At 46.1% G+C, this 14618-nt stretch overlaps 1 protein-coding gene across 1 annotated transcript; it reads left to right on the top strand.

Annotated features, from left to right (window-relative positions):
* The first annotated feature begins 376 nt into the window (after positions 1 to 376).
* On the top strand, positions 377 to 3240 carry CHRAC1 (chromatin accessibility complex subunit 1). The gene is made up of 3 exons (XM_005145494.3): positions 377 to 862; positions 1443 to 1569; positions 2749 to 3240. Exons 1-3 carry the CDS (start codon positions 728 to 730, stop codon positions 2889 to 2891), a joined length of 405 nt encoding a protein of 134 aa, XP_005145551.1. The 5' UTR covers positions 377 to 727; the 3' UTR covers positions 2892 to 3240.
* The last annotated feature ends 11378 nt before the right edge of the window (positions 3241 to 14618 follow it).

Below are 14618 nucleotides of genomic sequence, written 5' to 3'. Positions count from 1 at the left end.
TCCTATCCAAATGGCCACAGTTGAAGCTCTGGACCCAACACTATCAGTAGAAAAACACCCATTGCCTTCAGCTGTCTGAGGCTGACATGTAACCATGGAACCAGGTACCTGCACAGCAGACACACAGGAATGTGTTAATAATAAAGACAAAACCCTATAATCACTTAATAGTTTCCATGTGCCCTCCACACCTCAACATACCACAGACAAATGTCAGGAGTACCAGGCAGCATTTCCTTAGTGTACTACAGCAGCAAAAGAGGTATTTAGCAGCCTGTAATTACAGTTTGAGTTAACAATTTTGTAGCCACTGGCCTGTAATTGGAATATGTACATATAGGATGTGCCTATTTGCCATTAAAAACGAGTTTCCAAACCTCAGGGGCTAAGGCACAATGACGAGGGGCTGAGGAAGGGACGCCCCGCGGCCCGTCCTGCCTCTCTCCTCTGGAAACCCACCTTCCCCGGGGACCGGAGCAGGGACCGACCTCCGGAACACCGGGAGGGACCGCGGGCCCCGCCGCCAGGAGAAGGCTGCAGCGGGCGGGGATGGGACTTGTAGTTCTCGCTCCGGTCGGCGGCGGCCGAGAGGTCCGCCGGGAGTTGTAGTCCCGCCGCCGGCAGCGCGGGGCCCCCCGTGGCGGCCGCAGACTACAGCTCCCAGCGCGCCGCGGAGGCCGCGCTGCCTCGCCGAGCGGCGGAGGGAAGGAGCCGGTCGGGGGGAAAGATGGCGGCGAGGTTGAGCGGCGGGGAGAACCGGTTGGTGTCGCTGCCCCTGTCGCGTATCCGTGTGATCATGAAGAGCTCGCCGGAGGTCTCCAGCATCAACCAGGACGCGCTGTTCCTCACCGCCAAAGCCACGGTACCGGTTTCCTCTTCCCTTCTCTCTGCGCCGACCCTGCTCCTTCCCCGCCGTGCTGGGCCTGTGCCTCCCTGAGGTGCCGCTGCCTCCGGGCAGCGCGGCCGCGCTGTGTCAGCGCCCGCCTCCTCCCCAAGGAGCGCCTCTTGCCTCCTGCCTGTGTCTGTCACTCGGCCATGGAGCATCACGCTCCGGGCTCCCGCTGTGCGAAAGCGGCTTTCGCCGTCCGGCTGAGCTCCGAGAGTCTGGAGCGATCGCGACGTTCTTATTTCCACCGCTGGCAATCAGTATAAATTAGCCCGTATGGAAATGATGCTACTGCTGTCTGATCCCGAATGGCATTTGCTGCACTGTGGAAGGTGTTCGAAGTTATGTCCGAGAAGCCAAGCCTACTGTCTGTGCTCCAGAGAGATGCAACCATAACCTGACCTTAAGCTTCTCTGAAATGAGTCCCTGCACAGTGTCCAGTATATGTAGAGTTAAATATGGTGCTTGTGCCTTTAAGTAAGGATTGAGGAAAACTGCTGCCAACTATATATGTGCATTCCTAGTTTGACAATTTGCTTTTGTTTTCATTTTCTAGGAGCTTTTTGTTCAGTATTTGGCTGCATACTCCTACAAACATGGCAAAGGCAAGGAGAAGAACGCTTTAACTTACAGTGACCTGTCCCATACTGCAGAAGAGTGCGAGACCTTTCAGTTCCTTGCAGGTATCTACAGCATGATGGTAAAGCCAGTATGTAATACTCAAAATGAAATCTTGCTGTTGCTGAATTATTCTCCTACTGGTCATCAATATTCTGTATACCATTGGACTGGAACCTGTAAACTACATTGATGAACACATTTCAGAGAACCACAGAATGGTTTGGGTTGAAGGGACCCCAAAGCTCATCCAGTTGTAACCCCTGCCACGGGCAGGGACACCTTCCACTAGAGCAGGTTGCTCCAAGCCCCTGTGTCCAACCTGGCCTTGAACACTGCCAGGGATGGGGCAGCCACAGCTTCTCTGGGCAGTGTCTCACCACTCTCAGAGGGAAGAATTTCTTCCTGATACCTGATTTAAATCTCTTTGTGAATGGGAATTTTCCTGGCGCTTCAAAATTACACAAGGCTAAGGAGATCTCAGCATATTGCCTTGAGCATTTCTTGAATTATAGCACCTCCATCTGAAAGCTTTCAGCTTATAAAACAAGATCACAGCACATCTTTGTGTGAGAAATTATGTGGCCCCAAAATCCCACATTTAAATCTGTAAATCTTGTTTCTCAAACTGAGTCATCGTATGGTTCCTCTTTCTTTAGATATACATATAGACATGTGTACGCAAATGTGTGTGTGCACACCTTTTGCTGATACTGCATTTTTGTTGTAATACTTGAGACCTCAAGGATATAGGTGGAGAATAAGATAGTTCCAGCCCAGTCATTCTCTGGGTTCCCCATGGACATACTTCCAGAGCACACAGTCCTGCTTTGTCTCAGGTCTGTCGCTACTGCCCTGAACAAGTATCTTACCTTAACACAGAAAACTGTTTCTGCAGGACACAAATGGGGTAGCTGGCTTGTTGAATCTCAAGCAGTTGAGTAGTTGAGCACTTTGTTTTACATTAAATAAATAATGTGCATGAGCAGACAGCAAAGGCAGTTGTCAGTAATCCATCATAAAATATGTTTCTTCCTCTTGGTTACTAGTACTGCAAGTGGGTGATTCCCTCTTGTTCTTATAGCTGTATAGGTCAGACTAACTCGTGGTTATTCACTTAAATAATAGTGGGTTTAACAAAGCCTAGTTTTGACTTTTTTTCATTGGTGGTAATGATGCAAGAGTATTAATGAGGCAATATAAGTATTCAAACTGACTATAAAAGAAACAATTCTACCTTCCAGATATCCTGCCAAAGAAGATCCTAGCTAGCAAATATCTAAAAATGCTTGAAAAAGAGAAGCAAGATGGAGACGTGGGTGAAGGTGAGGAAGAGGATGAGGAGGAAGAGGATGAAGATGAAGCTGCTGAAGATGTTGGATCTTAAGTCTATGGAGAATTGCTTCATAGTTGATCCATTTTCTGTTTTGTAAAAGATGTTATTTTTGTGACTGAGAATCCAGATGCTGGATATATTTATATACTGAGCCATCTGCTTTTGCTTTAAGAAGTTGAGAAATTGAACTTTACACTTGTTGAAGAATGTAATTCTTCTCTCTGAAACACGGTGGGGTAAGAAGAGCTAATGTAGATTATAAAAGCCATAGAATGGATTGGATTGGATTGGAAGGGGTCTTAAAGATCATCCAGTTCCAACTCACCTGCCATAGGCAGGGACACCTTCCACTAAAGCAGATTGCCCCACGCCCTGTCCAGCTTGGCCTTGAATACTGTGAGGGATGGGGCAGCCACAGCTTCTCTGGGCACCCTGTGCCAGCACCTCAGCACTCTCATAGTGAAGAATATTTTCCTAATACCTAATGTTAGTCTCCCCTCTGTCAGCTTAAAGCCATTTCCCCTTGTCTTGTCACCATATGTCCTTGTCCAAAGTCTCTCTCCTGGTTCCTTGTAGCTGCTTTAGGTGTTGGAAGCTGCTCTAAGGTCTCCCCAGAGCCTCCTCCAAGCTGAACCAGCTCTTTCAGCCTGGCTCCAAAGCAGAGCTGCTCCAGCCCTCACAGCATCTCCATGGCCTCCTCTGGGCTCGCTCCAGCAGTTCCACATCCCTATTGTGCTGTTGCCCCAGAACTGGATCAGGACTGCAGGAGGGGTCTCAGCAGAGTGCTGCAGAGGGGCAGAGTCCCCTCCCTCAACCTACTGCTCACGCTCATTTTGATGCAGCCAAGCACATGGGTGTTTTCTGGGCTCAAGCACACACTGCCAACTCATGCTGAGGTTTTCATCAACCAGAACCCCCAAGTCCTTCTTCTGAGGGGCTGCTCTCAATCCATTCTCTGCCCAGCCTGTGTTTGTGCTTGGCATTTGTGCTGTGACCCAGGTGCAGGACCTTGCATTGGCCTTGTCCAATCTGACAGCAGGATTTGCTCAGGTCATTTAAAATTATTTCTTCAGACAACCATTATCCAAATGCAAAATTTCCTAAGGGCAGCTTTCAGTTCAAAAGCTCTTTCACCCTCTGACTAGAACAGGTTCCTTCCCCAGTTCGTATTTCTCCTTAGAGCAGACTATGAGGTAAGGGGAAGTGTTTTACACAGTGTTTATGATCCTCAGCCTTCTCCTCAGGGAGCAAATAACCAATTGAACTCTCACTTTTCTGGGACTGTGCTGGGGCATTAGTATAGACCAAACCAATTAAAAGAGTCTTCTGTAAAAACTTCCCCTTCTGTAATGCAACCCAAATAGCCATGTCAGCACAGAAATGGAATAGAGGATGAGATGTGTTCCAAGAGCTAATGTGGTTCTGCAGCTGTGGTGGTATATAGTCCATGTGTTTGCTAGATAATGATGTAAATATGTACATCTAGAACCCTTAACTGTACATGTAGAACCTTTAGTGAACTCTGCTTCTTGAATTTGTCTCAAGTGTTCTACCAAAATGCACACTGAAGTCTGTTAGATGTGGATTGGTGAGAATGAGCAGCCCTTTTCCCTATTGAGTGACAGAGTTGGATTTATCATTTAGGTTTGTTTTGTTGGGTTTTTTTTACTATAGAATGGTAACTGTCCTGTGTAGACCTTTATATGCAACTTATTAAAAATAAATGTTTTGTATGAAAAGTGAAGAGTTGATGCAGCGACTTTCCACAGTTCTGTCCAGCTTCAGTCACAACATGATCAGTGTACAAGCCTGGCACTCTCACTGTTCATCCTTCCAGGAAGGAAGCAGGGACAGAAGGTTTGTGCTGCTTTGAGTAGGCCCTGTCAGCAGTACTAACTAGATCCAATCAGCCTCTGATGATACACAACACACAGTGTTGTCATCAGAATGAGAGCAGTGACCAGAGCCTCTCCTTGTGTGTGAAGAATGCCTCAAGTAAGCATGGGAACATACCTAAGGAATAAAACCTCTCACTCCAGAAAGCTGGGCAGCAAAATGCCTTAAATTAGTTAGGAAGGGAGATGTCACAAGCAATACTTTCATTTGGATGGTATGGTAAAGACTTACTTTGTCCTCCCAGTCAAGGAAATCACAGAATGGTTTGGGTTGGAAGGGACCTTAAGGATCATCCAGTTCCAGCCCCCTGGCACAGGCAGGGATACCTTCCACTAGAGCAGGTTGTTCAAAGTCCCATCCCATATGGCCTAAATAGTAACACTTCTCTTAGGCAGAAGACACAAAGATGCTCAACTGCTCCTAAAACACAACACAGCTTTGGCAACTCCATAATCCAGCACATTCCAGGTTCTAAGAAAGCAATAAATGGGCTTTAGGCAGGTAAGATCAGACACTAGCAGAGGAGTAAAGCTACTGAGCTAGTGGGTACACAGAGCTGTGCTATTGAAAGGGTTGGTTTGCCTTTTTTTTTAATACTATTATTAAAAATGCATAGAAATCTGTGGGAAAACTGAGGGCTGAATGCTGTCTGTCAGGAGGGAGGGGGTGTCTGCAGTAGGGCATGTAAATTATGTGGCATCACCAAACATTTCATGGGTCACCTTTTTTTGCAGAAAAAGGTACTCATACTCCAGCACAAACTTCAGTCATGATTCTGAAGTGTAAAACAGGGTAGGGATAAATCAGATAAATAAAAACATGGGGGCTGTCCTGGGTTCAGCAGCAGCAGTCATTTTTCTCCTGCTTAGTAGCTGGTGCAGTGCTGTGGTTTTGACTTTGCAGCCTGGGAACAGTGCTGATAACACCAATGTTTTTAGTTGCTGCTCACTAATGTTTAGTCTAACCAAGGACTTTCTGAGCCTCATGCTCTGCCAGGGAGGAGGGGAAGCCAGGAGGAAGCAGAGACAGGACACTTGACCCAAACTAACCAAAGAGGTATTCCATACCACAGCACATCATGCCCACTGTATAAACTGGGGGAGTTAACCAGAAGGGTAGATCACTGCTCGGTCAGGCTTGGTATCAGTCAGCAGATGGCGAGTGGCTGTTTTCTCTTCCTTTGTAATTTCCCTTCTCATTATTATTATTGGTGGTAGCAGCAGTGGTTTGTGTTATACCTTAGTTAGTGGACTGTTCTTATCTCAACCTTATCTCAACTCAAGGGAGTTACATTCTTTCGATTCTCCTCCCCATCCCTTCGGTAGCTGAGGGAGGCAGAGGAGGGAGTGAGCGAGCAGCTGCGTGGCTGAGTTGCCGACTGGGCTTAACCACGACAGGGGTATAAACCACTGGCTGGCACCCCAGTTATGTTGAAGAGTCACAGAGGACCATCCTGATCACAGAGATGGTATCAATGTTGTTCAGCTCACTGGTACTAATGACGAAGCCAAACATCACCTGACCCACAGTTATGTTAGGTGGGCACAACTGAAGACTGCAGCAACCTCAAACAGCCCTGGCAAAGCTGTCTTTATGCTGGGCACAGGTATTTTGAGGTAAAGGTGTTAGGGCTGGTAAGTTTCCTGGTGCATTTATGGGAATTCCAGTTCTGATTAATTTCAGAGTCAGTGTTTTCTGTTCTCAATCTGTCTGAGCAGCTGATCCACTTGTCCATTATGCAGCATCCTCTGAAATGTGGTGAGTTATTTAACACCAATCTTGATGCCAGGTATAGCTTATGAAGAACAATATTGGTGACTGGGTGAAAGGTGCTAAAATAGGTGCCAGCCCCAAGTATCTCCCACCATCCATCATCTGCAGGGGCTGATCATGCCTGGTAACTCAGCAGATGGTTACCACTGATAGGCTGAGAAAGTTGGGGCTGTTCAGCCTGGAGAAGAGAAGCTGCATGGAGACCTCAGAGCAGCTTTCAGTATCTGAAGGGGAGCTATAGGAATGCTGGGGAGGGACTCTTCACTAGGGATTGTGGTGATAGGACAAGGGGTAACGGGTTCAAACTTAAACAGGGGAAGTTTAGATTGGATATAAGGAAGAAGTTCTTTACTGTTAGGGTGCTGAGGCACTGGAATGGGTTGCCCAGGGATGTTGTGAATGCTCCATCCCTGGCAGTGTTCAAGGCCAGGTTGGACAGAGCCTTGGGTGACATGGTTTAGTGTGAGGTGTCCCTGCCCATGGCAAAGGAGTTGGAACTAGATGATCTTAAGGCCCTTTCCAACCCTGGCTATTCTATGCTTCTATGATACATGGTAGGCAACACCAATACTCTGCTTTTAGATACCCCCAAAAAGAGAAAACCAAAATCCCCAGCACATTCCTCAGTCATTACAAACTCATGAGGCTAGGGAGGAGCGTGTCTCTGTGTGATCTCAGCCAACGTGTCCGGGACACGATGTGACACCATGACACAACTGGGAGTACTGGGGCTGCAGACAAAATGCTTTCCTTGGGACAGGACAGATCATGGCCAGACCTCTGAGGGTCAACTGAAGGAGGAAATTCTGCTGCTGTGGTAAAAGGCCACTGCTTGACCCTATCATCACGTACCTGGTCACAGGTAGCACACACCAGCAGTCAGCTGTGCTTCGCTGTCCTGCAACCCAGGTTGGTCACAGCAGAGGGGAATGTGTCCTTTCCCTCTCAGATCCATAGCCCAAGCAGTGGCTACACAGCCTGAGCAGAGCCAAACTGCTTGGGAAGAGACCTGGTGTGCACCATGTCCTCACGCTGGCCCTGGCAGTCACCTTCTCCTTGAGGCCAGGCTGCAGGACGCCATGGTGTGCGCCTGGGAGAAGGAGCAAGCACAATGAGTTCCAAGGCCCTTGCTCAGCACAACCGGTATCTTTCAATATCAGACCAAATTTGTGATCAGGAGGGGAAGTGTGAGAAGGAACAGTCCAGCTGGAGGTGGTTGGGTGGAGCAGCCGTGCACCCTAAGGACGGACACACACTGAAAACCAGGCACATGAATCACTCAAGTGGTTCTCCTTGTGGCTCCTTGGTGACCCCCGTTCATGCAGCGCCTACCCTGGTTTCCTTCCACACACACCCGATTGTGCTTTATTTCCTCACAGCTTCCCCTTCCTGCCACGCTATAGTTTATCTACAGCAACAGGGGTGCAGAGGCACACCGGTGTGCGGGGTGTCCGTGCCCAGCCACCGGCCATGGGGCTGCTCCCCTCCGTGAGGTGAAGCCGGGGCTGCTCTGTGCCGGACACAGCAGGTCCCAGCCGGCTCCAGCGCAGGACCCAGCTGAGCCCCTCAGACAAGGGGGGAAAAGAGGTTCCAGGCAGGGCCAAAGGCGGCGCAGGCAGAGGAGGAAGAAGCCAAGGAGGGAGCAGCAGCAGCAGCGGGACCCCGAGGGAGGGCGCAGGAGGACGAGGGCAGGAGGTGCTGCAGGCCTGGAGCAGGGATCCCCTCAGCCCTGCAGAGACCCCCCCTGCAGCCCGGGGAGGGCCCCACGCAGCAGCAGGAGCTGCGGCCCTGCAGAGCCCCGGAGGGAGCGGGGGGTCCCTGAAGGGTGCAGGAGGGGAAGGGCTGGAGCAGGGGGACGGGTGAGGAGGGAGCAGCGGGAGGCAGGGGCTGTGCTGGGCTGAGCGCGACTCCATCCGCACCCCTGAGCCTCTGGGAGAGGGATCGGGGTGAAGATAGGAATGGGAAGGAAGGGGTGAGGGGCAGGTGAGGTCTGATTTACCTGTGGCAGTCACTGGTACGTGGTCTCCCCATCGTTACCTCAGCCCTTGAGCCTTCTCATCCCGTTTTCTCCCTCTGTCCTGGTCAGGAGGAGGACTGAGCAGCTGTGGGGGCTTCTGGCCCCATCAGCCCTTCACAAGGAGAAATACCAAACCAGCCTGTTAACACTGGGTTACACACTGAAGGAAATGCATTTCAGGTGAGATCAGATGTGCAAATAGACAAACCAATACAGTGGGATACAAAGGTAAGATTTCAAGTGACACATCCCAGTCCCCTCACAGCACACCTTTATCCCTTGCAGTACATCAAGAGACACATTCACAAGCTATTATAAAACTCCAGCTACAAATCACCATCATTTAACACTGGTCCAAAAGGGACTGAGGAGCGTTGGAACAAAGAAATCACACAGCCTATGTGTAACTCTGCAGCTGAAACAACTGGGAAGGCAAGAAAAGGGATTGTCTCTGACTTGTACCGTTACAGCTCAGGGGTTTCTTCCCCCCTGCCAGCACCAAGCCCTCCATTGCTGTTGGTCTCAAACAGAAGGCACAAAGCCTCTGTGATACCTCAGCTTGGCCACAGCTGCCCCTGCTGACTTTGAAGACCTTCGTCTCCTGCCGGCTTGTCAGATGAGGAGGAACTTACTGTTCATGGATCAAAACCGTGAGTGCTTCAGCGACCATGGCCCAGGCAGATCTTCCTACACCCAGAGGAACAGGAAAGTCCATGATGCCAATGACAACCTTTCAGGTACTGCAATCAGGTCTCTGGCCATATTTCATAAGGGAAACATAGCAATAAACAGCTGAATCTCAACAAAATAGCACACATCCTGAGCAGGGTTATAGTGGGAAGGCACCAGCTTTGCTTATGAGGAACTTTTTGGAGTGTTCAGAGCTTGCAGTTGCTGAACATTCCTGCACTGCAGGGGGGCAGCTGCGAGGGGGAAGCTGTTGGTGTTTCCTTGGGGTATCCTGGCCTGTTTAAGGTGTTCAGGGACTTTAGACAGCGGAACAAAGGCCAGGAGACACTTTCCAGGGTGACCCTATCATTATATATGTATCGCTGTGTATTCCCCTACAGTACTAACTTGTGAGATCTTCCCCCTCATCCAAAGCTACTCAAAGAGATGAAACTTCTTAAGCTTGCAAAAATGACAAAGGAACTGTGTTACTATGTACAAATAACTGTATTTCACCCCCTTTAGAAGTTTCCTGTGGGATGCTGAACATATTCTGTTAATTAGTGAGACCACAAGATCTTGAACTCCCCTCTGTATCCATTCAGCCAGAATCCTCAATGGGGACTCGGAGCTGCCAGCGTTTGCCACAGCCATCTCCAAGGCCTTGCATCCACCAAGGCTCATTGCCATCAAACCCAGTAAATGGTATTTGTTTTCCCCTAGAGCTTGACACAGAGCAAAACCACATCCAATTCAAAGCAGCATTTCAAAAACAAGGGGAAAGTTAAAGCTCTGCCTGAAATGGAAGACTGCTGTGACATTATTTCATGTTACTGGGTAAAACTAATCTGTGCTAGCAGGGCTGGGCTCCCAACAGGAGCTCCTCAGCATACTTGAAGTTCTTTTTGATATCCCCTTCCCCTTGATGTCTTATAGTAAACACCAAGTGGCTACTTCTTTGTATTTAATCACTCAGAAAGCAATAAGTAAGATTCCAAGCAAGCATTTTCCAAAATGCTGACCTTCCATAAATAATTGGAGATTTATAACTTTTAAGATGGTTAAAAGCAGCACATACTGCCTCTGAAGTCTGAAGTGCTCATCAAACCACCTGAAATACATCCAAGAAGTATAATGCAAGGGCTGGAATTAGGACAAGGAGAACTTTTTGGCTGTCTCTTGTCACAAAATGCGTCCAGACCAGTAAACTTCAATTTGGATTATGATTTGACAGAGCAAAAAGTGATACAATGTAAGGATCTCTGCTCCAAGGATCTCCAATCTGCCACTAGGACTCTAACAAGTTTCTGAGCTACCAAGCAATCAACCTCTGGCAGCAAGAAAAACACAGCACCAATGCTGTACTGTAACTGCTATTTGGATATTACAGAGGGACTTCTTACCCATGTCCTTGGTTTCTCCATTTAGTGGCACTCAGCAGCTTCCCATTCATGAGATGCCCTCCTCCTGCTCTTCTACAGACATGGAGGTGCAATGGAGCTGGTGCAGGGACTGCAGCACAAATGTGATGGGGAACAGCTGAGGGACTTGGGGGGGGTTTAGGCTGGATAAGAGGAGGCTCAGGGGGGAACTTATCACTCTACAACTGCCTGAGAGGAGGATGGAGGTGGGGTTGGTCTCTTCTCCCCAGAACAAGCAATGAAATGAAATGGCCTCAAGTTGTGCCATGGGAGGTTTAAACTGGATATTAGGAACAATTTCTTCCCTGTAAGCGTTGTCAAGCATTGGAACAGGCTGCCCAGGGCAGTGGTGGAGTCACCATCCCCAGAGATACTTAAAAGACATATAGATGTGATGCTTAGGGACATGGTTTAGTGGTGGACTTGGCAGTACCAGGTTAATGGTTGCTCTCAATCTTAAAGGTCTTTTCTAACCTATGTGATCCTGCAATTCTATGATCCTCTGCTCACTATGGAAAATTTCTTAGGCCATGGATACATCCCCTGTGTGCTCACAAAGTCTCCCAGTGCAGAAAATGGCCAAATTAAAGACATCAGACAACAACTTGTAAAGATGAGGAATTTTATTTTATTGACATACTATGAGGCAAAACAAAATTGACACCATACAAAATAACTTTATAAAATATCATTCACATCATTATTTTGTCAGGAATTACAGCATTCTGAGCTTGTTACAAGTCTTATGTTTTGAGGTGAAAAACACTATGCTAAATCTTTAGTATTAGTTGTATATATACAGTAAGAAACCAAAACAGAAACTGTTAGGTTTTTCATGAGTTTATTGCAAAAGTAGTGCAAACTATTTTACCTTGAAAGCTGTAAAACAAACTTGGAAAAGGACCCACCTAAGCTTAAAAACATGACAATAAATGCTCAATTTCACAGCCTTTGAAGCTTCCTTCAACAGTTCTCAACAAAGAAATTCCCCATCTCTGCACATTTGTAGGTTTTTACTGACTCGGAAACGAAGTAGACAACACACCCACACCAGCAAGCGGCCAGAGAGCAGAATGGGTCCTGCTCAGAGATGGGGCACAGCTCTTAAACATCATTTGGCACACAGCGTGGCCAAGCCCATGTCCTGCTGCTTCTCCATCACCCTCAAAACATGGACCAGGAAGGGTGAGTTTGGTCAGTTTGGGATTCCTCCATTACAAGCTGCCCCTCTCCACACTCATATTTGAGAAAAGAATCAAGAAAGCAGTACAAGCAAACCAAAAACTAATAATTAAGAAGTAGGAACATGTATTGTCTGTTTAGGAATATAGTATCCTTTTCCTGATGTCTACATAAAGCATATTTCCTCGTGGTCCCCCTCCCCTTGTGTACATAAACCAGGGCAAATCCCATCCCAAACTACTGCATGAAACCAAGGAAGGATACTACATTCTACGAGATCAATAGAAAACAACGGTCTAAAATGCTATCAGGGTCCCCCAAAGCAAAACAGGTAGCTAGTTATCTAATAAAATAAAATCAAAGCGAACAACTGCTACATGAAAAATGTTAAAGGAACAAAATGCAGCATTTTCAGGCTCTTTTTTATTTTTTCTTGAGGTACCTATATAAATATTACCTTCTGCCCAAAGTACTATTGGTTTTGTTAAAAAACTAAAGTCCTTATCCATGAGCCAATTGCAGGGCGTACATTATTCTTGAGAAAGTGCAACCATGCTGATCATTTATATGCAGCATATTAAAAGGATGATTAGGCTTTAGAAAATATAGCTTAAGTACAGACCTGATGGAGCAGTTTTATAAAACACATTGAACAGAGGCATCTTCCTATTGTTCACGTCTTCTCTGCAGCAGAAAGCCTGTAGGAAACAGCTTTGAAGTCCTGCCACGATGGAATGTCAGCACTTTTATATAGTTCCATAGATAGACTTTTCTTTACGAGTTAAATTAAATACAATTCTACAGAAGTGAATCCCCCCCCTCTGTATTAGGTACTGGTAAAAAGAAATAGTTTTTATCTCTTTTAAACTTCAAAAAATGATAGTTTATCACAACTGAAAATTTTCCAAAAAGGAATTTTTTTTTGAAGTAAAAAAGGTTTCACATAGTAGAAAAACTTACACATAGTTGTAAAGTGTTACATACAAAACGGTGGAAAAGTCAATAACGTTTTATACCCTCACCCATGTATCTATTTTATATATGCATGCACACACATAGCCACACAACAAACTGTGCTCTATATGTGTGTATATGCATATATGCACAGAGATGTATATAGCCAGGGTTGGGATTACATGCTTCCAAAACTTTAGTGGATACTTCTCATTGCTTAGGTCTGCTGTGACACTACATTTTATGACTTGAGACATAAATACTTTAAACCTTGCAAAAATGGCATTTTCTGGCTTTTATTCTTTCCCTAAACTCTATGGTTAAAATTCAATTACTGTTTCTCATTAAGATGATGACTTTTGATTGTTATGCACTGGGAAAAGAAAAGAACAACAAAACAGAAAGGCACAAAGAATCAAACTCAAACACAATATTGTCTCTGAACAATGAATGCAGAGGGTTTTGGTTCGCAAATGCTGCCTCCGAAGAGGTCGGTCAGCACATGCAGTTTGGTCTCTTTTGCCAATCTCCTCAACAATTTGAGTCAATAGCACCCAACTGTTTCAATGAGGTAGATCCAAATCAGACAAAAAAAATAAAGGAAGCTGCATCCCCAGTGCTTTCTTTGCCTCTATTTCAAATGTTTGAAGGATTCTATGTCAGTCATTAAGAAGTGGAAACGATGGCACTATCTGAAAGCAAGCACAGAACTCAAGAAACAGCTTTTTCACGCTGTAAGTTTAAGTGTTAAATCACAATCCTCATTCAGGCAGAGATTTCCTAGCAAGGGAGGGAGGAGAATACGTTCAACAACAACCACCAAGAAGCTGAGGTTTAAGCAAGCCTGGTTTTGGAAGGCTGCGGAGAGATGCCCGCGAGCCTGGTTTCTGCAGAGCAACAGTGACAGCCAGTGCCTCAAGAGGTCAGTCACAGTATACACAGATCGACAAGTTTCCCTCTCTTCCTCTGGTGAGATTCCTACTGGTTGAGCTTTATAGGAACATCCTGCTCTGCTAAACAGTATTCTTGCATACTCAGAGGAGAAGAAAATCTGACAGATTTCTCATTTTGTTAAGGCTTAATTTAAAGTGGCATCGCCACACAGCATCATGCAAATGTTCAACTACACTAGCAAGATACACAGCATGTATTTCAACTACACACACCTACATGAAGCCTCGGCTGAGTAACATAAAGCGATGCTTACAACCTACGTGGTATATTCTACAATGCTGCTGATGCATTTCAAAGTCAATCGAGGGTACTTCTCTGGCTGCTTTTTGTATTACAAGTGCTACTCTTAGCCAGACAGAACTACATGATAGCTATGCTGCAAGCGCAAGACATCTGATTACAGATGCAACACACACACTACTCAACATACATTTAGTACCACTTGAAATGAGGCCCTTAACATCGTATTTATTTTCTTCTTTCAAAAAAATAGCAAACTTTAACTGGTCATAAAAACATTTGGATCCAAGGGAAAACATTTACAATATTAAATTTCTGAATGGATTTTTGGTTCTTTTTCAGTTATTTTATAAAAAATAATTTAAAAAACATTTTGACAACTACTAAACAGAAGATTAAAACCTTCACAGATGTCAGTGAAATCTGCAATGTACCAAAGAACAGAAATACAGATTTAATCAATACATTCTGGGTTCCATCTCGCCCTCCCAAGATCAAGTTAACCACTTTGCTGCACAGAAATCTGGGCCTGAATCTTTACTCCTGAAGTGCCCTAAACTGAGGGATTTTTGTAATGCAAAAACCAGGGAAATTGTGCTTATTATTTCCAGCAAGATACCACCTTTGAAGCTTTTCTAAACAGTCTATAAACATCCCTGCTCTCCTTTCACC

The sequence above is a fragment of the Melopsittacus undulatus genome, chromosome 1 (assembly GCF_012275295.1).
Source record: "Melopsittacus undulatus isolate bMelUnd1 chromosome 1, bMelUnd1.mat.Z, whole genome shotgun sequence".
Classification (NCBI taxonomy): domain Eukaryota; kingdom Metazoa; phylum Chordata; class Aves; order Psittaciformes; family Psittaculidae; genus Melopsittacus; species Melopsittacus undulatus.
The sequence above is the reverse complement of the archived record's forward strand: the minus strand, read 5'-3'. Positions and strand labels throughout refer to the sequence as shown.

Bases quoted from the DNA above. Each gene is read 5' to 3' on its own strand.
- CHRAC1 (XM_005145494.3), top strand. From the start codon at position 728: ATGGCGGCGAGGTTGAGCGGCGGGGAGAACCGGTTGGTGTCGCTGCCC. The intron at 863-1,442 runs GTACCGGTTTCC...TTCATTTTCTAG, and splicing joins TCCTCACCGCCAAAGCCACG to GAGCTTTTTGTTCAGTATTT. The intron at 1,570-2,748 runs GTATCTACAGCA...TCTACCTTCCAG, and splicing joins GACCTTTCAGTTCCTTGCAG to ATATCCTGCCAAAGAAGATC.